This window comes from Scyliorhinus canicula, chromosome 21 (assembly GCF_902713615.1).
Source record: "Scyliorhinus canicula chromosome 21, sScyCan1.1, whole genome shotgun sequence".
NCBI lineage: Eukaryota > Metazoa > Chordata > Chondrichthyes > Carcharhiniformes > Scyliorhinidae > Scyliorhinus > Scyliorhinus canicula.
This window is the reverse complement of record NC_052166.1, coordinates 62693311-62712430: the sequence shown is the minus strand read 5'-3', so window position 1 is coordinate 62712430 and position 19120 is coordinate 62693311. Positions and strand designations below refer to the sequence as shown.

Here is a 19120-nt window from a genome sequence, read left to right as displayed (position 1 = left end):
AGAGATGGGCAATAAATACTGGCCAGTGACACCAACATCCTGAAAATGAATTTGAAAGAAGTGCTCCTGAAGCATTGGTGACTCGGGGAACATGCATCAATTATTTAGACTCAATACCCGGGCTCATTATTGTAGGAGGCTCTCAAAGGAGCAAATATATGACAAGTATGAATTACTGCTGCTTGTTTTTCCAGTTGCTTATGTAAGGTAAAATTTGTGGGTAATGAACTGGTTCTTGAGCAATCTTCTGAATAACTTGTTTACAACACATTGCAAAAGGCCACCTTGCCAGGCCATGTGTTTCTCATAGCTTTAAACGTGTCCTTTAAATTTAGCTGTTCATATGTGGCCTTTTAATTCTGATGGCCAATTAATTAATTTTGTACCAGAGTCTCATACAACAGAATTTTTCAAAGTGCGGTTCACAGGCGGGTGCGTTTGTTTGTGTGTGTCTGATCTCTGCGCCAGATTTCCGGGTCCTCCTTGTTTCCCATCATAGGATCAAGTTGCTCTCCTGCTCAGGCCTCGAGAGAATTTAAGGTAAAGTTTTAGTTGACGGATTTTGTTTCTTAATACGCCCCTCATTTTCCTCCTTGTCAAGCAGGGATTTTAACTACTGTGTTTTCATGCAGCCCATGGCTTTATTTGGAAAATAGTTATACAGGATTTTGGATTTTGATCCAGTCAAAAGTCTACGCTTTCATTCTGCCGTAAGTGACCTCATGGCACTGTGCTGAAGACACACGAGCAGCGAGCAGCAGTGGGGTTAAAAAAAAAGGCAAGAGATCAAGACAGACTTGGGCAGTGCACACAAATTGTCAGGTGACTACCGGGAAAGTAAGTAGTTATAGGACGCACGCCGAGGACCATAGGATACAAACCAAATAACACTGTACTTACATTGTACATCAGTGTTTTTCAAATCTTTTACCTCCGGGACTCACTTTTGCCAACTGGTGCACCTTCGGGACCCCTGCGGGCCAACCTTTGACACTTACCTTATTCCGAATGCTTTGTGCATTAAGATACAAAGCCTGGTTTTGCCATTTTTAATCATCCTAACTTTTTTATAGTTCTGTGGCCCTATTTGCCTTGATTACCCGGTCTGCCGTTTTTGCACTTTACTGTTCTTTCTTTTCTCTTACCCTGGTCACGCTGCTTAGGTTCCCAACTTTCTGCCATCCTAGTGGGATGAAGGAAATCTTGAACTTCCTCCCACAAACCGTTAAAAATGGGGGTTAACAGAAAATTTCCAAACTGAGACTGATGGCTTTTGTTTAGTAAGTGCTTTAAGGTTTCTAAAATGAAGGTGAGTAGATGGAGTTAAAATACAGACCAGTCATGATCTCATTAAATGGCAAAGGAGACAGGAAGAAGACTAGTTTATTGATGCTTCTACATTCCAATCTTCCTAAACCTGGACTGAACAGGTTTTCAAATTGGAATGCAATCTGAACATGTTGCCTGTTAAGGTTAATTCTTCCACCCCCTCTTCAGGAAAAAAAATCTAAATCTGGAGGGGACAGAAACGAGACAATATCCTTTTGTTGAGACCTTTATTCTCTCACTAATGACAATCTCTGGTTTTGAACTAGAAATCCACACACAATTCAAGCTTCCAGTAAGTGTGGAGGATAATTAAAATATCCTATCCAAGCACCAAAATCATTGACGTGTCCTCCCTTTCCATGTATGCTCTTTATTCAATAAGGCTGCCACCTTCCTTTTTAAGGGATGGTATGATTTTACTGAAATCATTGCGGCTACATTTCCGATCCATCAGTATTATTTGCCCAGATATCAGGTAAAAAGTTCATTCGCGTTTTCAATTAGTTATATTATTAATTCAACCTTTATCTTGCAACAATATAAACATTGATATAAATGTATCTTAAGGAATTTTGTTTCCTGTGTAGTTCCTCTTGCGTAAACAATCTTCATTCATGTAATTGAAATCTTTACTACTGTTACCTGTATTCCACTTTCTTAATAGAATGAAGCACATTGAGCTGTTGCATTTCTGATCCTAATTAGTCTTAATTATTTTCTAGTAGCATTTTCTATGAGTTAACTTATTTACCTCCAGCCGAAAAAAAATGATGTCCTTCTGAAAAATGTACACTCTCCAGTTATGCAGGCCCTTTTTTGTGAGACTGTGATTGAAGCTAATAATCCTACTCTTTTATGACCAATCTTGAATGATGGACGACAATCACTCTTGTAATTACCCATTAAGGTAACAGATTTCCTTATCAGTTCTGTCATTCACACCAACATGTAAAGCAATTACAGTCTCTTTAATATTTTAATTATCAAACCATCTCTCACTATCTTTTACGGCCTTAGACCTAATGTCTGACAAAATGTAATTGTACTAGTCAATATCTCCGTCTGCATACAACCCTATCAAATTGTCTCACTATGCGGTATCCAATTAGAAAGTGTCTGTTACCTACCATAGTTAACACTGGGCTGAATTTGTTCTTTTACCTTCCTCACTGAAAGTGGGCGGAGGTAATATTTTGACCTGTTAGTCTTGTTGTGATGCTAGTTTTGAGAATGCTACGCAACAGACCCTAATCATTTAAACAATATAAAACTTGGAAGAAACAAGGTTAAGGAAATAAATGGCAGAAACCCCAAGATTAAATTAAACACTAAATTAATCTTCACTATACAGACGTGAACAACACAAACACAAGCAAGAACAACTAAATGGATACACTGAGTAAGTAAGATTAAGATTCTAAACAATATGAGCTTCTGTCTTAAACTCAATCCAATAGACTTAGCCCACTTTAACCTTTTTGTTTCGGCTTTTACTCTAATAGGCTTGTAAACGACTCGTATATCCTGGAAGGCAGTTTTTCTTTCCCCTCTGGGTCTGTGGCTCGACAGCCACAGCTCAGGTCAATGGTACATCCCTACCGATACGACCAGCTGGTCGAAGTATAGAAGTTCCTGACCGTCACATGCCACAACCCACCAGACACACACAGACTTTCCTTTCGCATGTACTCCGAAGTTCGACTTCTCCTTTCTTTACAGAACTAGTTGGTCTTACCTAGTTTTCTGGATGAACAAAACATCCTAAATATCTGCAGCATCCACGGGGTTTCTCTACACAAAAGAACCAAAACCCACCAGTTTATTTTCTTTGCTGTACCCTCAGTAGTTTTCTCCATGGCAAACCCAGGGCTTTCTTGCTTCTAAAAGCCCCTCGGCTCTAACAGAAGTTCAAACATTGTTTGTAAACGCACACAGGCATACTAAACTAAACCGAAAGTTAGCAACCCCTAATTTACCTTAAATTGAAACCAAAGATAAATTGAGGGTTGCTGACTTTTAGTTCAGTTCAGTATGCCTGTGTAGGTTTGTAAGCAATGCTTGAGCATCTGATCCCTTAATATAATCCACAATAGAGACAGTTATCACATTGTTTAGAGACAAAGAGACTATCCCAACTACTAATATAGAGATTTTAACAAAATGTGGTACATGGCATGATTCAAGAAAAAAACTGAATAGTTTTTGGCATAGATGCAGATCCGAATCCTGGATTTTATTTTTTAAAAGGTTCCATTAGCATGACTATTCTTCGAATTTTGTGGGTTGTCTTTCTTTAGAGGTTGTTGATTGTGTTACATGTGAGTTGTCTCGGCTGCAGTGGTGGAGTTTGGCACAACTGTCAGAACGTGAGCAGAGTTTTCAGAGCATATTGGATATGGATTGGTCTGAAGCCTCCCCAATGAGATAGAAACTCTTAATAAAAATATTTATTTTTTTCAGCTTTGCAGTTACAGAGCATCAACCAGCAGGGGAGAGCCTCAAGGCAGAACTGCCTAATTATAATAATGTTGCATGGCCTATGCATACACCCTTCTAAGTGCCCACTTGTTCGGGTTTGTTTTTGGAGTAATGAAAGTCTTCTCTTCCACATCGGCTTCTCCTCACTCCCAAGGTTTGCAGCAAGCGGTTAGGTGAACAGAAGGAGTTCTGCATGAAAGAGTAGGAAAGGTTTGTATGGAGGATGAGTTTTGAAGGAGGGGAGAAGCCTAAGTACACGGAACATGATGATTTATGGAGTATGCCAAAGTTGGTGAGGATAAACTCAACTCACAATCCATATGGAGACCAAAAGGAAATTCCAGCAAAGGAATCTTGGCCAGTGATTTCTGCACTGTAAATTCTATGATTCTAAATTCTATGATTTACTTCAAATACAACCACAGGAGCCAGTGTGTGGCCATCTGGTACAAGAATGTTTCCATTTATTGTATATTGAAAGGCAACTCAAATTAAGCGAAGGTTGGGAACGATCGTTTCATGGTGTATGTAATATTAGAGCCTTGGTGGAAGTGGTGTGGAAAATAATCTATACTGCTTTTTATTTTCCTTCATCTTTTTTGAGTCACTAAAAATATTGTTGAAGGAGAAATGTTCCTACTTTTTCTTGATCATTCATGTGGAATGGACATTTCATTGTTTGGCTTTGTAATCTTTCATCTTTTTCGACTATCGTACATGCAGACGGATTCTACATCCAGTAACATTTTATTTGTTATTTTGATGGTCAACTATTCTGCCTCAGATGCAGCTTTGTATGCATAGTGACTTTCTGAGAAGAAGGGAATAGAATCTCGCACTAAGTTCTTAAAAGCCCATCTTTGGGTTTAAATAGAAAATAAGCCTTTGCTACATCTGGCAAGAACCACTCAAACTGATGATCACACTCTGACATTGAGTGCCTGCAAATGCAGTGCCAATATTACTTGCTTTGCATACACTGCAAAGGAAAAACATGTAATACATTTTCATGTTCCCCAAGGCATCTTATCTGCTTCAGTAGATTTGTAAACTGCCATTATTGCTGTTACCTTTTACGAGTTTTGACATCTTGTTATCTGGGCAAATGACAGGGGCGTAATCTGTGCTGAACTGCTTCATTCTGCTTTACCACACCGTTTTAAAGTTCATATTTTAAATTGTTCAGTAGCTCAGTGATATATTCATGAGCTACATCAGCAATTGCAAGGTCACTATCAAGTTAATCCACAAGCCTGAGTAGGAGGCAGGCACATCTGATACTTAGGCTACTGTAACTCTGGTCATACTGTGACATATAATCTTGCATTTGAATAATTTTTAGTTGCTGTTCCTGTTAGGAAAACAAAGGTAGTTTTAAGGAATTTATATTTGTATTGGTAAACATTTGAAATAAGGTATAGTTAAGTGGGTTTAATTTAATGTTTCTGTGCCTGGAAAGGTAAAACCTATAGTTAGATTTATGCTGGACAAAGGCTTTTGGATGTGTGGGAATTGGTTTAAATTCCAACTGTGATTCTATTTTGCCGAGAGAAGGTCACAGTGTGAAGAGTAAATTGAAGGAAGTCACTCTTAGCAACAGGAAGCCACTTTCCAGAGAGAAGGTTTTGCCTTTATTCTTAGTTTTAACTGGAAGCCAGAGCAGCTAGAAATAGGTAGTGAGAGATAAAGCAACTCTCACAGCTCTGCTAGGCACAGTTGGTTTTTGAAGATTAAAGAGGGAACATCTCTCTCAGCCTTGCTGGAAGAAAAGCCATACTATGGAGCACTGGCTAAGAGGTATAAAACCTGAAAGCGAAACCTTGATGGAAGCAGCGGAGTGAAAGCACAGTTTAAAAGAGAAATGACGGTTTAAAAGAAGATTTGAAAGTGTGACTTTTGAAAGCGGAATTTGAAATCATTCATGTGGAAGCTGGAGTTCAGTGAGACACGGTGGCTCACAGTACAATAATAATCTGACAGGGTTGGGGGGAGTGGATTTTGAGGAGAAATCCATAGTTACGCATTTGCATTCAGAAAGGAGAGTCTACAACAGTCATTGTGGTGCTTAAAATAGACTTTGTGTGGGGAAGAGGGTGGCGTTTGAGGCGTCTGAGGTGGTGGCGGACAAGGAGGGCAGGTTTGTTATGGTGAAGAGTAGGCTGCAGGGAGAGAAGGTGGTGCTGGTAAATGTGTATGCCCCGAATTGGGATGACGCTGGCTTTATGAGGCGTATGTTGGGCTGCATTCCGGACCTGGAGGCGGGGGGCCTGATCATGGGGGGAGACTTTAACACGGTGCTGGATCCCCCACTAGACCGGTCCAGTTCAAGGACGGGTAGGAGGCTGGTGGCGGCCAAGGTGCTGAGGGGGTTTATGGACCAGATGGGAGGGGTGGATCTCTGGAGGTTTGGGAGGCCGAGGGCGCGGGAGTATTCCTTTTTCTCCCATGTGCATAGGGTTTACTCCCGAATAGATTTTTTTCGTTCTGAGCAGGAGATTGATCTCGAGGGTGGAGGATGCCGAGTATTCGGCCATAGCAATTTTTTCGACCATGCTCCGCACTGGGTTGATCTGGAGATGGGGGCGGTGCGGGACCAGCGCCCGCTGTGGCGTCTGGATGTGGGGTTGCTGGCTGATGAGGTGTGTAGGAGGGTCCGGGGAAGTATTGAGGGGTACATTGAGGCCAACGATACCGGGGAGGTCCGGGTGGGGATGGTTTGGGAGGCTCTGAAGGCAGTGATCTGGGGGGAGCTGATTTCCATCCGGGCCCTTGGGAAAGGAGGGAGAGGGAGAGACTGGTGGGGGAGCTCCTAGATGTGGATAGGAGTTACGCGGAGGCTCCGGAGGAGGTATTGTTGGGGGAACGGCGTAGCTTGCAGGCCAAGTTCGACTTGCCGACCGCCAGAAAGGCGGAGACACAGTGGAGGAAGGTGCAAGGTGCGGTTTATGAGTATGGGGAGAAGGCGAGCAGGATGCTGGCGCATCAGCTCCGCAGGCGGGATGCGGCTAGGGAAATTGGTTGAGTGATGGATAAGGGTGGGAATGTGGTGCGGAAGGGGGCAGAGGTGAACGGGGTCTTTAGGGACTTTTACGAGGAACTGTACCGGTCGGAGCCACCAGGGGGGGGGGGGGGGGGGGGGAGAATGGAGAGCTTTATGAACAGGCTACGTTTCCCAAAGGTGCAGGATGGGCTGGGGGCGCCGATTGAGTTGGAGGAACTAGTCAGGGGGATTGGTCAAATGCAGTCAGGGAAGGCGCCGGGGCCGGATGGGTTCCCGGTGGAAGTTTATAAAAAGTATGCCGACCTGGTGGGCCCCTGTTGGTGCGGGCTTTCAATGAGACATTGGGGGGGGGGGGGGGGGCTTTGCCCCCGACAATGTCACGGGCACTGATTTCTTTGATCCTGAAGCGGGATAAGGACCCCCTGCAGTGTGGATCATACAGGCCAATCTCGCTCCTCAATGTGGATGCTAAGTTGCTGGCCAAGATCCTGCCCACCAGGATAGAGGACTGTGTGCCCGGGGTGATACATGAGGATCAGACAGGATTTGTCAAGGGAAGATAGCTTAACACGAATGTGCGGAGGTTGTTAAATGTTATTATGATGCCGGTGGTTGAAGGGGAGGCGGAGATAGTGGTGGCGCTAGAAGCAGAGAAGGCCTTTGATAGAGTTGAGTGGGGGTACCTGTGGGAGGTGCTGGAGAGGTTTGGATTTGGGGAGGGGTTCATCAAATGGGTGAGGTTGCTTTATGAGGCCCCGATGGTGAGTGTAGCTACTAATGGAAGGAGGTCAGAGTACTTCAGGCTCGACCGTGGGACCAGGCAGGGGTGCCCCCTGTCCCCCTTGCTTTTTGCACTGGCAATTGAACCTGTGGCTATGGCGTTGAGGGAGTCGGGGAGGTGGAGGGGTCTGGTGCGGGTATCGCTGTATGCGGACGACCTGCTGCTGTATGTGGCGGACCCAGTGGGGGGGAATGCCGGGGGTGATGGAGTTGTGGCTGAGTTTGGGGGCTTCTCTGGCTATAAGCTGAATCTGGGTAAGAGCGAGGTGTTTATAGTGCACCCTGGTGATCAGGAGGAGGGAATTGGTAGGCTCCCGTTTAAGAGGGCAGTGAAGAGTTTTAGGTACTTGGGGGTGCAGGTGGCCAGGAGTTGGGGGACTCTCCACAAGCTTAATTTTACCAGGCTTGTGGAGCAGATGGAGGAGGAATTTAGAAGGTGGGACATAGTGCCGGTATCGCTGGCGGGTAGAGTGCAGTCCGTCAAAATGACGGTGCTCCCGAGGTTCTTGTTCCTTTTTCAGTGCCTGCCCATCCTTATCCCTAGGGCCTTTTTTAGGAGGGTGACTAGCAGCATCATGAGCTTTGTTTGGGCGCATGGGACCCCAAGGGTGAAGAGGGTCTTCTTGGAGCGGGGCAGAGATGGTGGGGGGCTGGCGTTACCCAACCTCTCGGGGTACTATTGGGCGGCCAATGTGTCGATGGTGCGCAAGTGGGTGATGGAGGGGAAGGGGGCAGCATGGAAAAGGTTGGAGATGGCGTCCTGTGGAGGCACAAGCCTGGGGGCCCTGGTAACAGCAACGTTGCCGCTCCCTCCTACGAGGTATACCACGAGTCCGGTGGTGGCGGCTACCCTCAAGATTTGGGGGCAGTGGAGGCGACATAGGGGGGAAGTGGGGGGCTCGATGGAGGCTCCACTAAGGGGGAACCATCGGTTCGTCCCGGGGAACATCGATTGGGGGTTCCTGGGGTGGCACAGAGCGGGCATCAGAAAGCTGAGGGACCTGTTCATTGACGGGAGGTTTGTGAGCCTGGGAGAGTTGGAGGAGAAATTTGAGCTCCCCTCGGGGAACATGTTCAGGTACCTGCAGGTACAGGCGTTTGCTAGGCAGCAGGTGGAGGGATTCCCTTTGCTGCCTGCGAGGGGGGTGAGGGACAGGGTGCTTTCGGGGGTCGGGGATGGGAAGGTATCTGATATCTACAAGGTAATGCAGGAGGTGGAGGAGGCGTCAGTAGAGGAGCTAAAGGCTAAGTGGGTGGGGGAGCAGATCGAGGATGGGACATGGGCGGATGCCCTGGAGAGGGTCAACTCTTCCTCCTCATGTGCGCGGCTTAGCCTCGTCCAATTTAAGATGCTGCACCGGGCCCATATGTCCGGGACTAGGATGAGTAGGTTCTTTGGGGGCGAAGACAGGTGTGTCAGGTGTCCTGCGAGTCCAGCGAACCATGCCCATATGTTCTGGGCATGCCCGGCACTGGAGGAGTTCTGGAAGGGGGTGGCGAGGACGGTGTCGAGGGTGGTAGGATCCAGGGTCAAGCCAGGCTGGGGACTCACGATTTTTGGGATTGCGGTGGAGCCAGGAGTGCAGGAGGCAAGAGAGGCTGGTATTTTGGCCTTTGCGTCCCTAGTAGCCCGGCGGAGGATCTTGCTACAGTAGATGGGTGCGAGACCCCCAAGCATGGAGACCTGGATCAATGACATGGCGGGTTTTATTAAGCTGGAGAAGGTCAAATTCGCCCTGAGAGGATTGGTACAAGGGTTCTTTAGGCGGTGGCAGCCTTTCCTCGACTTTCTGGCTCAGCGAGAAGGAACTCGGTCAGCAGCAGCAGCAGCAACCCAGGGGGGAAAAAGGGGGGGGGGGTGTAGACTCTGTTTATTTAATTTAATTTCAAGTTCTCTTGTTGTTTACCGGGTTTGGGGGGGGGGGGCTCGATATATGCGTTGCTACGGTCTTGTGGGGTGTTATGCTTATTATGTTGTTTTATTGTTGTTTGTTACTGTTTGTTGTTATATATTTTGTAAAAAAATTTCAATAAAAATTATTTTTAAAAAAAATAGATTTTGTGTGTTAATGATACCATTGTAGTTTAAGATGTACTTTGTAATCCATGTTCATCTTAAAACCTGTGTGTAATTGTTAATTTGGGGCAAAGGAGTATTATCCAATTTTTTAATGTTTCATAAATGTTTTTTTTCTTGTTGAAACTAATTAGAGGTGTTGTAAATCTGTTCCTCCACTCTTTTGAACCAGAGTTCACTTCTGGGATTTTCCTGTCCAGTTATAACATCAAATGGGATCGTAACACTACATGTGTTCTGAACCTTGGCTGGGGAACAGAACTCTGCACACTTGACCTCCTACTGCTCGCATGGTGAAGTGTGGGGAACGTTTAATTTGTCTACTGGCTTTACCCTGACTGATTTCAAGTACAGATGCAGAATTATAGCACTAGGTGCGGAGTTACATGGCTGGTTTCTACTTAAAACAATATTATTTGTATTTGGAAACTGTTGAAATGGCAGCCTTGTCTTTCATGTAGTTGAGGTTGAAAGATTACTAATTGTGAAGTGAACAAACCTATTGAGAGGTTAAGTAAGTGGAAAAAATGTTTTATTTTTTTGAAGGCAGATTTGCAACTTTGCCTTCTGAAATGAAAAATGTTTCTTCCTTCCCTCTTTTCTGGCTGTTACAGCATATTCAAGAGTCACTGAATTCAAAATGGGGTGGGGGTACTCCACACAAAATCACACCTAGTTGAAGCCTTTTACAAAAAAAAGAAGAATACTGTGTTTTTATCCAGGAAATAATGCATTAAATTTTCCCTTTTCAGACTGGGAATTGGCAATCCGAGTAGGTGTGATGGACTGTGCTGATGAGAAGAATTTTGCCACTTGTGCAGATTATGGCATTCACTTCTATCCAACCTTTAGGGTAAGGACATGCCTGATAACTAATCGTGGCTTTTGGAGAGAACAGGCTTTATGCAGTAAATCACTGGCTTTGCAAATTGCTGTATTTTGATATGGAAAACAAGGTCATCTTTCTATTGCTGGTGTTCAATTCCATCAATGCACCATCTGTTCTGTTGAAATTTGATGTCCCCTTTCTCCACCTGCTAGAGTAGTAAATGGCACTTAAACCATAATCATATTTTTTAAACCTATTTCACAGTCCTATTGTTCCCGATTACAAAATCAGTTACCTTTGTTAAATGTTGCTAAATGTAGTGGGTCTCTAACTATAACCGTAGTGGATTGCTATTGACACTCGTTTGTTTCCAACAAATTTAATGCTTTCCAAAAGAAGTTGGTAGCAAAGGGTGCTGCATGGGGGAGATAAAGAACAGAAATCAAGTGGAGTAAAGTTTATTGCTTGTTACTTCTTTATTGCTTAATTTGAGGAAAGACCGATTGCCTGCTTCCCTGCCCTTGAATGGAATATGAAGGAAACTGAGAACAGAACAGTCTTAATGGTGTAATGTGATACAGGCACGCCTAAGGTAAAGGCACCACCTTGGTTTGGCACAAAACCATATGCACTTAAAAATCCCAAGTTCAATTCTTATTTTATGCTTGTTCATAGCTCTGTCAGGGCAGCACGGTGGCGCAGTGGGTTAGCCCTGCTGCCTCACGGCGCCGAGGTCCCAGGTTCGATCCCGGCTCTGGGTCACTGTCCGCGTGGAGTTTGCACATTCGCCCCGTGTTTGTGTGGGTTTCGCCCCCACAACCCAAAGATGTGCAAGCTAGGTGGATTGAACACGCTAAATTGCCCCTTAATTGGAAAAAAAATAATTGGGTTCATAGCTCTGTCTGGACTGAAGCATTTCTGCATCAAGGATTGATAAAATCAATCAATAATTGCAATTCCTGACTGGTATCCAGGTGTAATAGGATGGCACTTGAATGGTCGGTGAGCAATGTGCCCATATTACCAGATAATGTATTCAAAATCTTTGAATGCCTTGAAAAGTACTGGTAATTAAGTATTACACAAAAGTAATTACTTTTTCTAATCTGTCCCACAAACATCAGATACAATACAGTAAGAAATGGTGGCTTTTTTTGCTGTATTCCTCAGCCTGGCCAGTGGGTACTAAGTGGACGTGTATTTTGGAGGCAAAAGCATTCTTTCAAGTCCTGTGAAACTTGTTTTGTTCTTGTCTGTAGCCTGGTGCTGAGTTTTATGCCTTAATTTGACATCTGAACTCCATATTGTATTTTCAGTTATTAGCTTTGATTTTTTAAGCAGGGTAAATATGTTACACTACCTGGCTTTGACTTGATTTGTTAAGAGGTGAACCTTGAGTTGTCATTGATTTGGGAGCATGGCAGTAAAACATTACTATTCAACTCCTTGCTTTGGTCAGAATTTAGACCTTGGGCAGCCTCGGGGGAAGTCGCTCAATTTGAACCAAAGTGAGATGGGACAGATACTCCATTTTCCTCTTTTCCCCCCTTGAAATATAGAACATAGAACATAGAACAGTACAGCACAGAACAGGCCCTTCGGCCCTCAATGTTGTGCCGAGCCATGATCACCCTACTCAAACCCACGTATCCACCCTATACCCGTAACCCAACAACCCCCCCCTTAACCTTACTTTTTATTAGGACAATACGGGCAATTTAGCATGGCCAATCCACCTAACCCGCACGTCTTTGGACTGTGGGAGGAAACCGGAGCACCCGGAGGAAACCCACGCACACAGGGGGAGGACATGCAGACTCCACACAGACAGTGACCCAGCCGGGAATCGAACCTGGGACCCTAGAGCTGTGAAGCATTTATGCTAACCACCATGCTACCCTGCTGCCCCATATAATGTGTAGAACTGGACACTTTTTCCCCCCTGTCTCCTTGGGTCAAAACGGGGCAATATTTTGTAGGTGACTGTAACAGCAGTTGTCATTCTTGGTTGTATTGTCCCCTGATCTACTGAGAGTGTCATCGATCAAATTCTAGTTAGAAATTGTTAGCACAGCTACTCTTATCATTTTCAAGAATTTGTCCTCACCGAAATTGAGGGTTATGGGAGCTGACAGGACAATGGAGCTGAGGCCACAATCCGATTAGCCATGGTTAAGTGGCGGAACAGTTTTGAGGAGCCAAATGGCCTACCCTTCCTGCCTCTTATGTTCTCGTAATTGGAACATTAATTCTTGAGCCATGAGAATCTCGCTTGCTTTCTCGTGGTAAGGTCCAGTACAGCTTCTGTTTCAAATCAGGGCATGGCCCGGCAGACTATCTGAATTGCTTCTGAACATGAGCACATAGTGTTTAAATTTTGCTTCAGAACAGAACACACTGCCGTAGTTAGAAAATATAAATTATCAACTGTTGGCTTTGCAAGTGGCACATACAGTTTCTAATCTCTGATTGTAGGTCAACTGAACCTTTTGGAATGCATCGTTTCTTTCTTTTGCCAAGTTTTCTTTACAACAGGGCTCTGTTTTCTAGGTTAAGATATTAAAGTGAATTTTTGTTGAGCCATTTTATTTCCAGCAACTCACATGCTGTCAGTAAAAAAAACCTGTGGTGTACCATTATTAAATTTTATTTTGTTTTTCCCCTTGCAGTACTTCAAAGCACTTGCAACCAAGTTCACAACAGGAGAAAATTACAAAGGTAATGTATACAAGCATTGCAGGGAAATTTCCACAGTTAGAAGTAAAATGACAACATTCAACATGGTGGTTCATGTTTCCTTCAGGCTATACCAAGTGTTGCGAAGTGTCAATGCTAATCTAACACTCCTCGAAGAAGACCAATTTTAAGCAAGAGTTTTAAATCTGCCAATTTGGGAGTGGATCGAGAGGGCAGCAACAATTACTTAATCATTTTATTAACTGTTCATGCTTAAAAGTTGTGGTACATATCTGGATTTATTTTCTGACATGGGCAGGTTTCAACATGGTGGCTAGCACATGTAAATGTTGTGCCTCAAAGGATGAATCCTACTTTAATAATTGAATGATTGTTTTTTCTCAAGTCTCCAAGTAAGAGCAATGTTGATGTATTTAAAGATAGATGAGCGAATTGTTCCTGTACAAAACTCCAAACATTAGGGCAATTAGAAATAGAATCGATCTTTAGTGGGAACGTTTTCAGACAGCAGCGGTTGATGTATCTAGTATTTAGATATCTCTGGCCGAATCCTGTCGATGGTGCAAACTTTGTTGGAAGAAGTAAAGGGAAAGTGGGAGGGTGAACAGTGTCTGTTTTTTGTTGGGGGTGGGGTGGAGTGAGGGTCTTCACAGGGTTAACTCAACCTCTTCTTGTGCTAGGTCAGCTTGATCCAGTTCAAGGTGGGGCACAGGGCTTACTTGACCAGGATGCGGATTCATCTCGAGAGTTGATGGGCGTGAGCATTGTGCTGGGAGATCGGTGAACCATAAACACATGTTTTGGTCTTGTCCTAAACTTGTATGGTTTTGGGTCTCCCTTTATGGCACCATGTCAGGGATTCTGGGTATTCAGCTGGAGCCGTGCCCATTGGTGACTATTTGTTGGTGTATCGGATTCACCGGTGCTGCAGACGGTTGAAGGCTGGTGTCCTCACTTTCACCTTGTCATAGCCCGGAGGCGAGTACTGCTCGGGTAGAGGTTCCCGACACAACCCAATGACTTGGCTGGCTGAGTGATCTGATGGACTTTTGTATCTTGAGAAGTTTAAGCACACTGAGGGGGTTAGTGGAAGTGTTCTACTTGAGGTGGCAGCCTTTCATCTTTTTCGGGTAATTAATCACCACCAATTGCAGGGGCCGGTTTGGCTTTTGTTAAGGTTTGTTTATGTGGTGGTTGTGGGTTGGTGTATTTCGCAATAGTATATGTTATTGTTTTGTTATAATGAAAAACTTTTCTGAATGAAAATATTTTGTTTTTAATGTGTCTATTATTCCCATTTGCACTTCCAGACCCATTATTTGTCCTATTCTACCATCATCCCATTTAATCACTCCTGCTCTCCTTCCACCTTATGCCAGGCCTTATTTTTAGTTTTATTTTCCTCCCCTCTACCTCCATACTTAGCAGGGAAGTAGATGTTAAAAGTTTTTGTATGAAAACTTTGTTTCCTTATGCATAGATGCTGGCTGATCTGCTGAGTATTTCCAGCATTTCCTGTTTTATTTCTGATTTCCAGCATCCTCATTACTTTGCTTTTATATCAATGAAGAAAGTTAATCTAGCTCATCCAGCATGCCCAAGGATTTAAAACCATAATGTTTTTAAAGAATTCAAAGCTAGCCATTCAATGAACAATTAAGTTTTTTTTGACCAAAAAAATCAGAGTCAATTTTGTTACTGTACTGTTAGTGGATTGAAAATATATTTGGCTGTTTGATTCTGCATTTTGGAGGTACGATTTGATTTCAAAAAGTAATTGGGATTTTTAATAAAGGCCTTCTGCTGCTTTCGAACCAGAATTGAAAAGTACAGCTCGTGGAATTTAAAATTCAGAACAGGAAACCACAAAGTACATACAAAGAAAACACAAGTGGTTCTTCGTTTGCTGTGAAATCAAACTTGTGACATTAACTGAGACTTTGTCATCCAAAAGTCTATCCCTCTATTTGTATTGCTGGAATTCCCACGGTTGGAATGGATGACGATGGATTGCTATATTTCAGCATTTTGTTATACTTCTGGAGTTAGGTCATTCAAGCTTTGATATCTTCAAAATCTTTCATCTTTTAATTATTACCTAGAATTTGAATCCTGGTGCCCAGTATGTAATTGCTGTGGATGAAAGACACCACAGTAGTGCTTTTGTTGTTTGGTTTTGCTGAACCCATGGATGAAAATTATTTCATGGAAATGTGAAGATTCTATGGTAGTATTTGGATGCCAGATGAAAATTTGTTTTACAGGTCCAAACAGAGAGTTGCAGACTGTGCGACAAATAATGATCGACTTTCTACAAAATCACACAAGTGTAAACAAGCCTCCTGCTTGTCCTGTTCTCGGCGTGGCAAGGTACTGTAGTTGGAAGTATCAGTTCTTTCCAGTGATGCCATTTCTGCACATGCAATGAAACTGTATGCTTGGTGCACATTTGAAAAGGGTCTTCTGTTAAATGCTATGCTTGCAATTATCTGAGGCTCAAACTGGGTGCTACAAACGCTGACTGTTTCATGGGTTTCAATGGGGTGGCACGGAGACAGCGGCAGGGACCTGAGGTCACTTCCCACTTGGGTGACTGTCTGTGGAGTTTGTACATTCTCTCCATGTCTGCGTGGGCTTTCTCCCACGTTTCAAAGATATGCAGGTTAGGGTGGATAATGGGGATAGGTTGGGGGCATGGGCATAGGTAGGGTGATCTTTCAGAGGGTTGGTGCAGACTCAATGGGCCAAATGGCCTCCTGCACTATAGGAATTCTATGGAGATGTTCCACTCTTTAAGTACTTCAAGCCCCAGAGGGTTGTAGATGCTCGTTGATACTTTATTTCCCCTGAATATGTTTAGGATGGACAGAGTTTTGGTATCTCAGGGAATCGAGGGTTGGTGGGAACAGGCAGGGAACTGAGCTGAAGATCAGCCAGGACTGTACTGAATTGTGGCGCAGGCTCTTTGGGACATATGGTCTACCTCTCCTCCTATTTCTTTTGTGTTCTTGTTCTTTAGTACATCAAAAAAGCATAGCATTGGATAGTTTAGCTGCCCAGTTAAATTTGTGGCAAGTTGTTAATTTTCATGTCTATGTGCAACTTTTATAAAGGCATTTTACCTATTCTCCCGTAACAGCCTCCCCGAACAGGCGCCGGAATGTGGCGACTAGGGGCTTTTCACAGTAACTTCATTTGAAGCCTACTCGTGACAATAAGCGATTTTCATTTCATATTATACAATAAACAGCCACCCTGAGAGACCTAGATAGAGTGGACGTAGAGAGGATGTTTCCACTAGTAGGAGAAACTAGGACCCGAGGCCACAGCCTCAGATTGAAGGGACGATCCTTTAAAACCGAGGTGAGAGGGCAGCATGGTGGCGCAGTGATTAGCATTGCTGCCTCATGGTGCCGAGGTCCCAGGTTCAATCCTGGCTCTGGGTCACTGTCCGTGTGGAGTTTGCACGTTCTCCCTGTGCTTGCGTGGGTTTTGCCCCCACAACCCAAAGATGTGCAGGGTAGGTGGATTGGCCATGCTAAATTGCCTCTTAATTGGAAAAAAATTGAATGAGGCATAAAAAAAACTGAGATGAGGAATTTCTTCAGCCAGAGGGTGGTGATGAATCTGTGGAACTCTTTGCCATAGGTGGCTGTAGAAGCCAAATCACTGTGCGTCTTTAAGACAGAGACAAATAGGTTCTTGATTAATAAGGGGTTCAGGGGTTATGAGCAGAAGGCAAGAGAATGGGGATGAGAATCAGCCATTATGAAATGGTGGAGCAGACTCGATAGGCCGAATGGCTTAATTCTACTCCTATGTCTTATGGTCTTATGCTCCCAGCCTTAGGTCTGGTTCTCACAAGCCAGGTTGTGGGAGATGGAAGAGCATGGCCCTGGTAACTATCCCCCACTTCCTTTGAGTGTACAAATCTCTGATTTCTACTGTTTCCATAATGCCACTGAGTAGATTAGAATTATTGCGTTTCTCTACACGATTGCATATAATTGACTGATCATCATGGATCTTTGGGTACTGACTGCTGTAGTACTTAGGGAAAAATGTACTAGATTTGATTTCCTGTTACTGCTGAATTGGTTGAAACATCAGACTACTGTAATTGACCTTAGACTACAGAAGGGATAAATTGTCTTGTGTTCCCTCTCCAAAACTGTGTCCAACAAGCCCTGCTTGAAACACAGCACATTAACAGTGAAAAAAAGATTTGGAGTTGACTGGGTTTAATAGCCAGATTTTCTGGCAATACACAATATTCATTCTCTACAGTGGGGAATAGCCACTTTTGAGGTACGTGATGGCTATCAGTTCGTACTTAATTGTAACCAAATAAGAATCCAAGTTCAGGAGAAAGTGGGCAAAAATTGGATACACTTTATCATAAAGATCACGGGTATGAATCCCACATTATACTGAGCTCCTGCCACATTATGCCAACATATGGCCTTGAAAGCTAAATTTAAAAACAATAGTTATTAACTTGTACTGTGCAGAAGTAAATAAATAAATAACCTTTATTGTCACGATTAGACTTACATTGACACTGCAGTCAAGTTACTGTCAAAAGCCCCTAGTGGTGCCTGTTCAAGCACACTGAGAATTCAGAATTCTCAGCTAGTACAGGAATTGAACCCGCGCTTCTGGCCTTGTTCTGCATCACAAACCAGCTGTCTAGCCCACTGAGCTAAATCATACCGAACATTAATATAATTTAATAAGCTAATAGAACAAAGTTTTTGATGCCATCTCCAGTATACATTTTTAAATGTAAAGCTAATGCGGTCACTATAGGGGTGGCGCAGTGGTTAGCACTGCTGCCTATGGTGCTGAGGACTCTTGTTCGATCCCGGCCCTGGGTCACTGTCCGTGTGGAGTTTGCACATTCTTCCCGTGTTTGCGTGGGTCTCACCCCCACAGCCGAAAAATGTGCAGTGTAGGTGAATTGGCCACGCTAAATTGGCCCTTAATTGGAAAAAAATATTAAGTACTCTAAATGTATTTTTAGAAGTATGATCACTATAGATACCTTTGAAATTTTTCTTGTGTAATGTCTTTCTGAAAAGTATGACATTCTTACTCTTTATTTCAGCTCTAGTTCTATCCTATCTTTGCTGGATAAACACCAGAAGCATTATACAGCTGTTATATTTGAAACAGAATTGTCCTACGTCGGTCGGGAGGTGAGATTTTGTGTCCTCGTCGATACTTTATTTCCCCTTCTTACCACCTGCACGGCCCCACTCCCAGCCAGCCAAAACCAAAGGGATATTGTAACTTATTTTTATACACTGGCTAAAATGATACCCTTTTGCTACTGGTTTAAATTAGAAATGAGGATCAGTTATGGAGAAGCTAAGACTAAGCACAGAAAATGCACATAAGGGTGGCACTGTGGCACAGTGGTTAGCACTGCTGCCTGACAGCGCCAAGGACCCGGGTTTGATTCCCGCCTTGGGTGACTGTGGAGCTTGCATGTTCTCCCTGTGTCTGCATCGGTTTCCTCCGGATGCTTGGGTTTCCTCCCTGAATCCAAAGATGTGCATGTTGTGTGTATTGGCCATGATAAATTGCCCCTTTGTGTCCAGGGGTGTGCAGGTGGGGTTATGGGGTGGGATGGGCGGGGGATTGCACCTGGGTGCAGTGTACCTTCAGAGGGTCGGTGCCGACACGATGGGCCAAATGGCCTCCTTCTCCACTGTAGGAGTTCTATGCTATGTAACCAAATCTGTAAAGAAAACAATTTCTTGGACAGCGTCAACTAAAGCAATGTTAAGTCTTTCTGCTTTGGCTCCATCGATCGCTGAGAAGCTGAAGCAATGTAAAAGCCAATGCAGGATTTTGAATTCAAGTTGTCTTCAGTTATGCGGCGTTGTTGTATGCTTGTATTTCCAGCAGTTAAATTGTAATTGAT

At 43.8% G+C, this 19120-nt stretch overlaps 1 protein-coding gene across 2 annotated transcripts in view; it reads left to right on the top strand.

Annotated features, from left to right (window-relative positions):
* lhx3 (LIM homeobox 3) overlaps window positions 1–19120 on the top strand; it is a 189002-nt gene that overhangs the window by 15707 nt on the left and 154175 nt on the right. For both annotated transcript variants that reach the window (XM_038782330.1, XM_038782323.1), the window contains exons 2-5: window positions 10418–10518; window positions 13164–13212; window positions 15456–15561; window positions 18299–18389. In XM_038782330.1, coding sequence (XP_038638258.1) covers window positions 10418–10518; window positions 13164–13212; window positions 15456–15561; window positions 18299–18389 — 347 coding nt within the window. The remainder of the gene's footprint in view (window positions 1–10417; window positions 10519–13163; window positions 13213–15455; window positions 15562–18298; window positions 18390–19120) is intronic.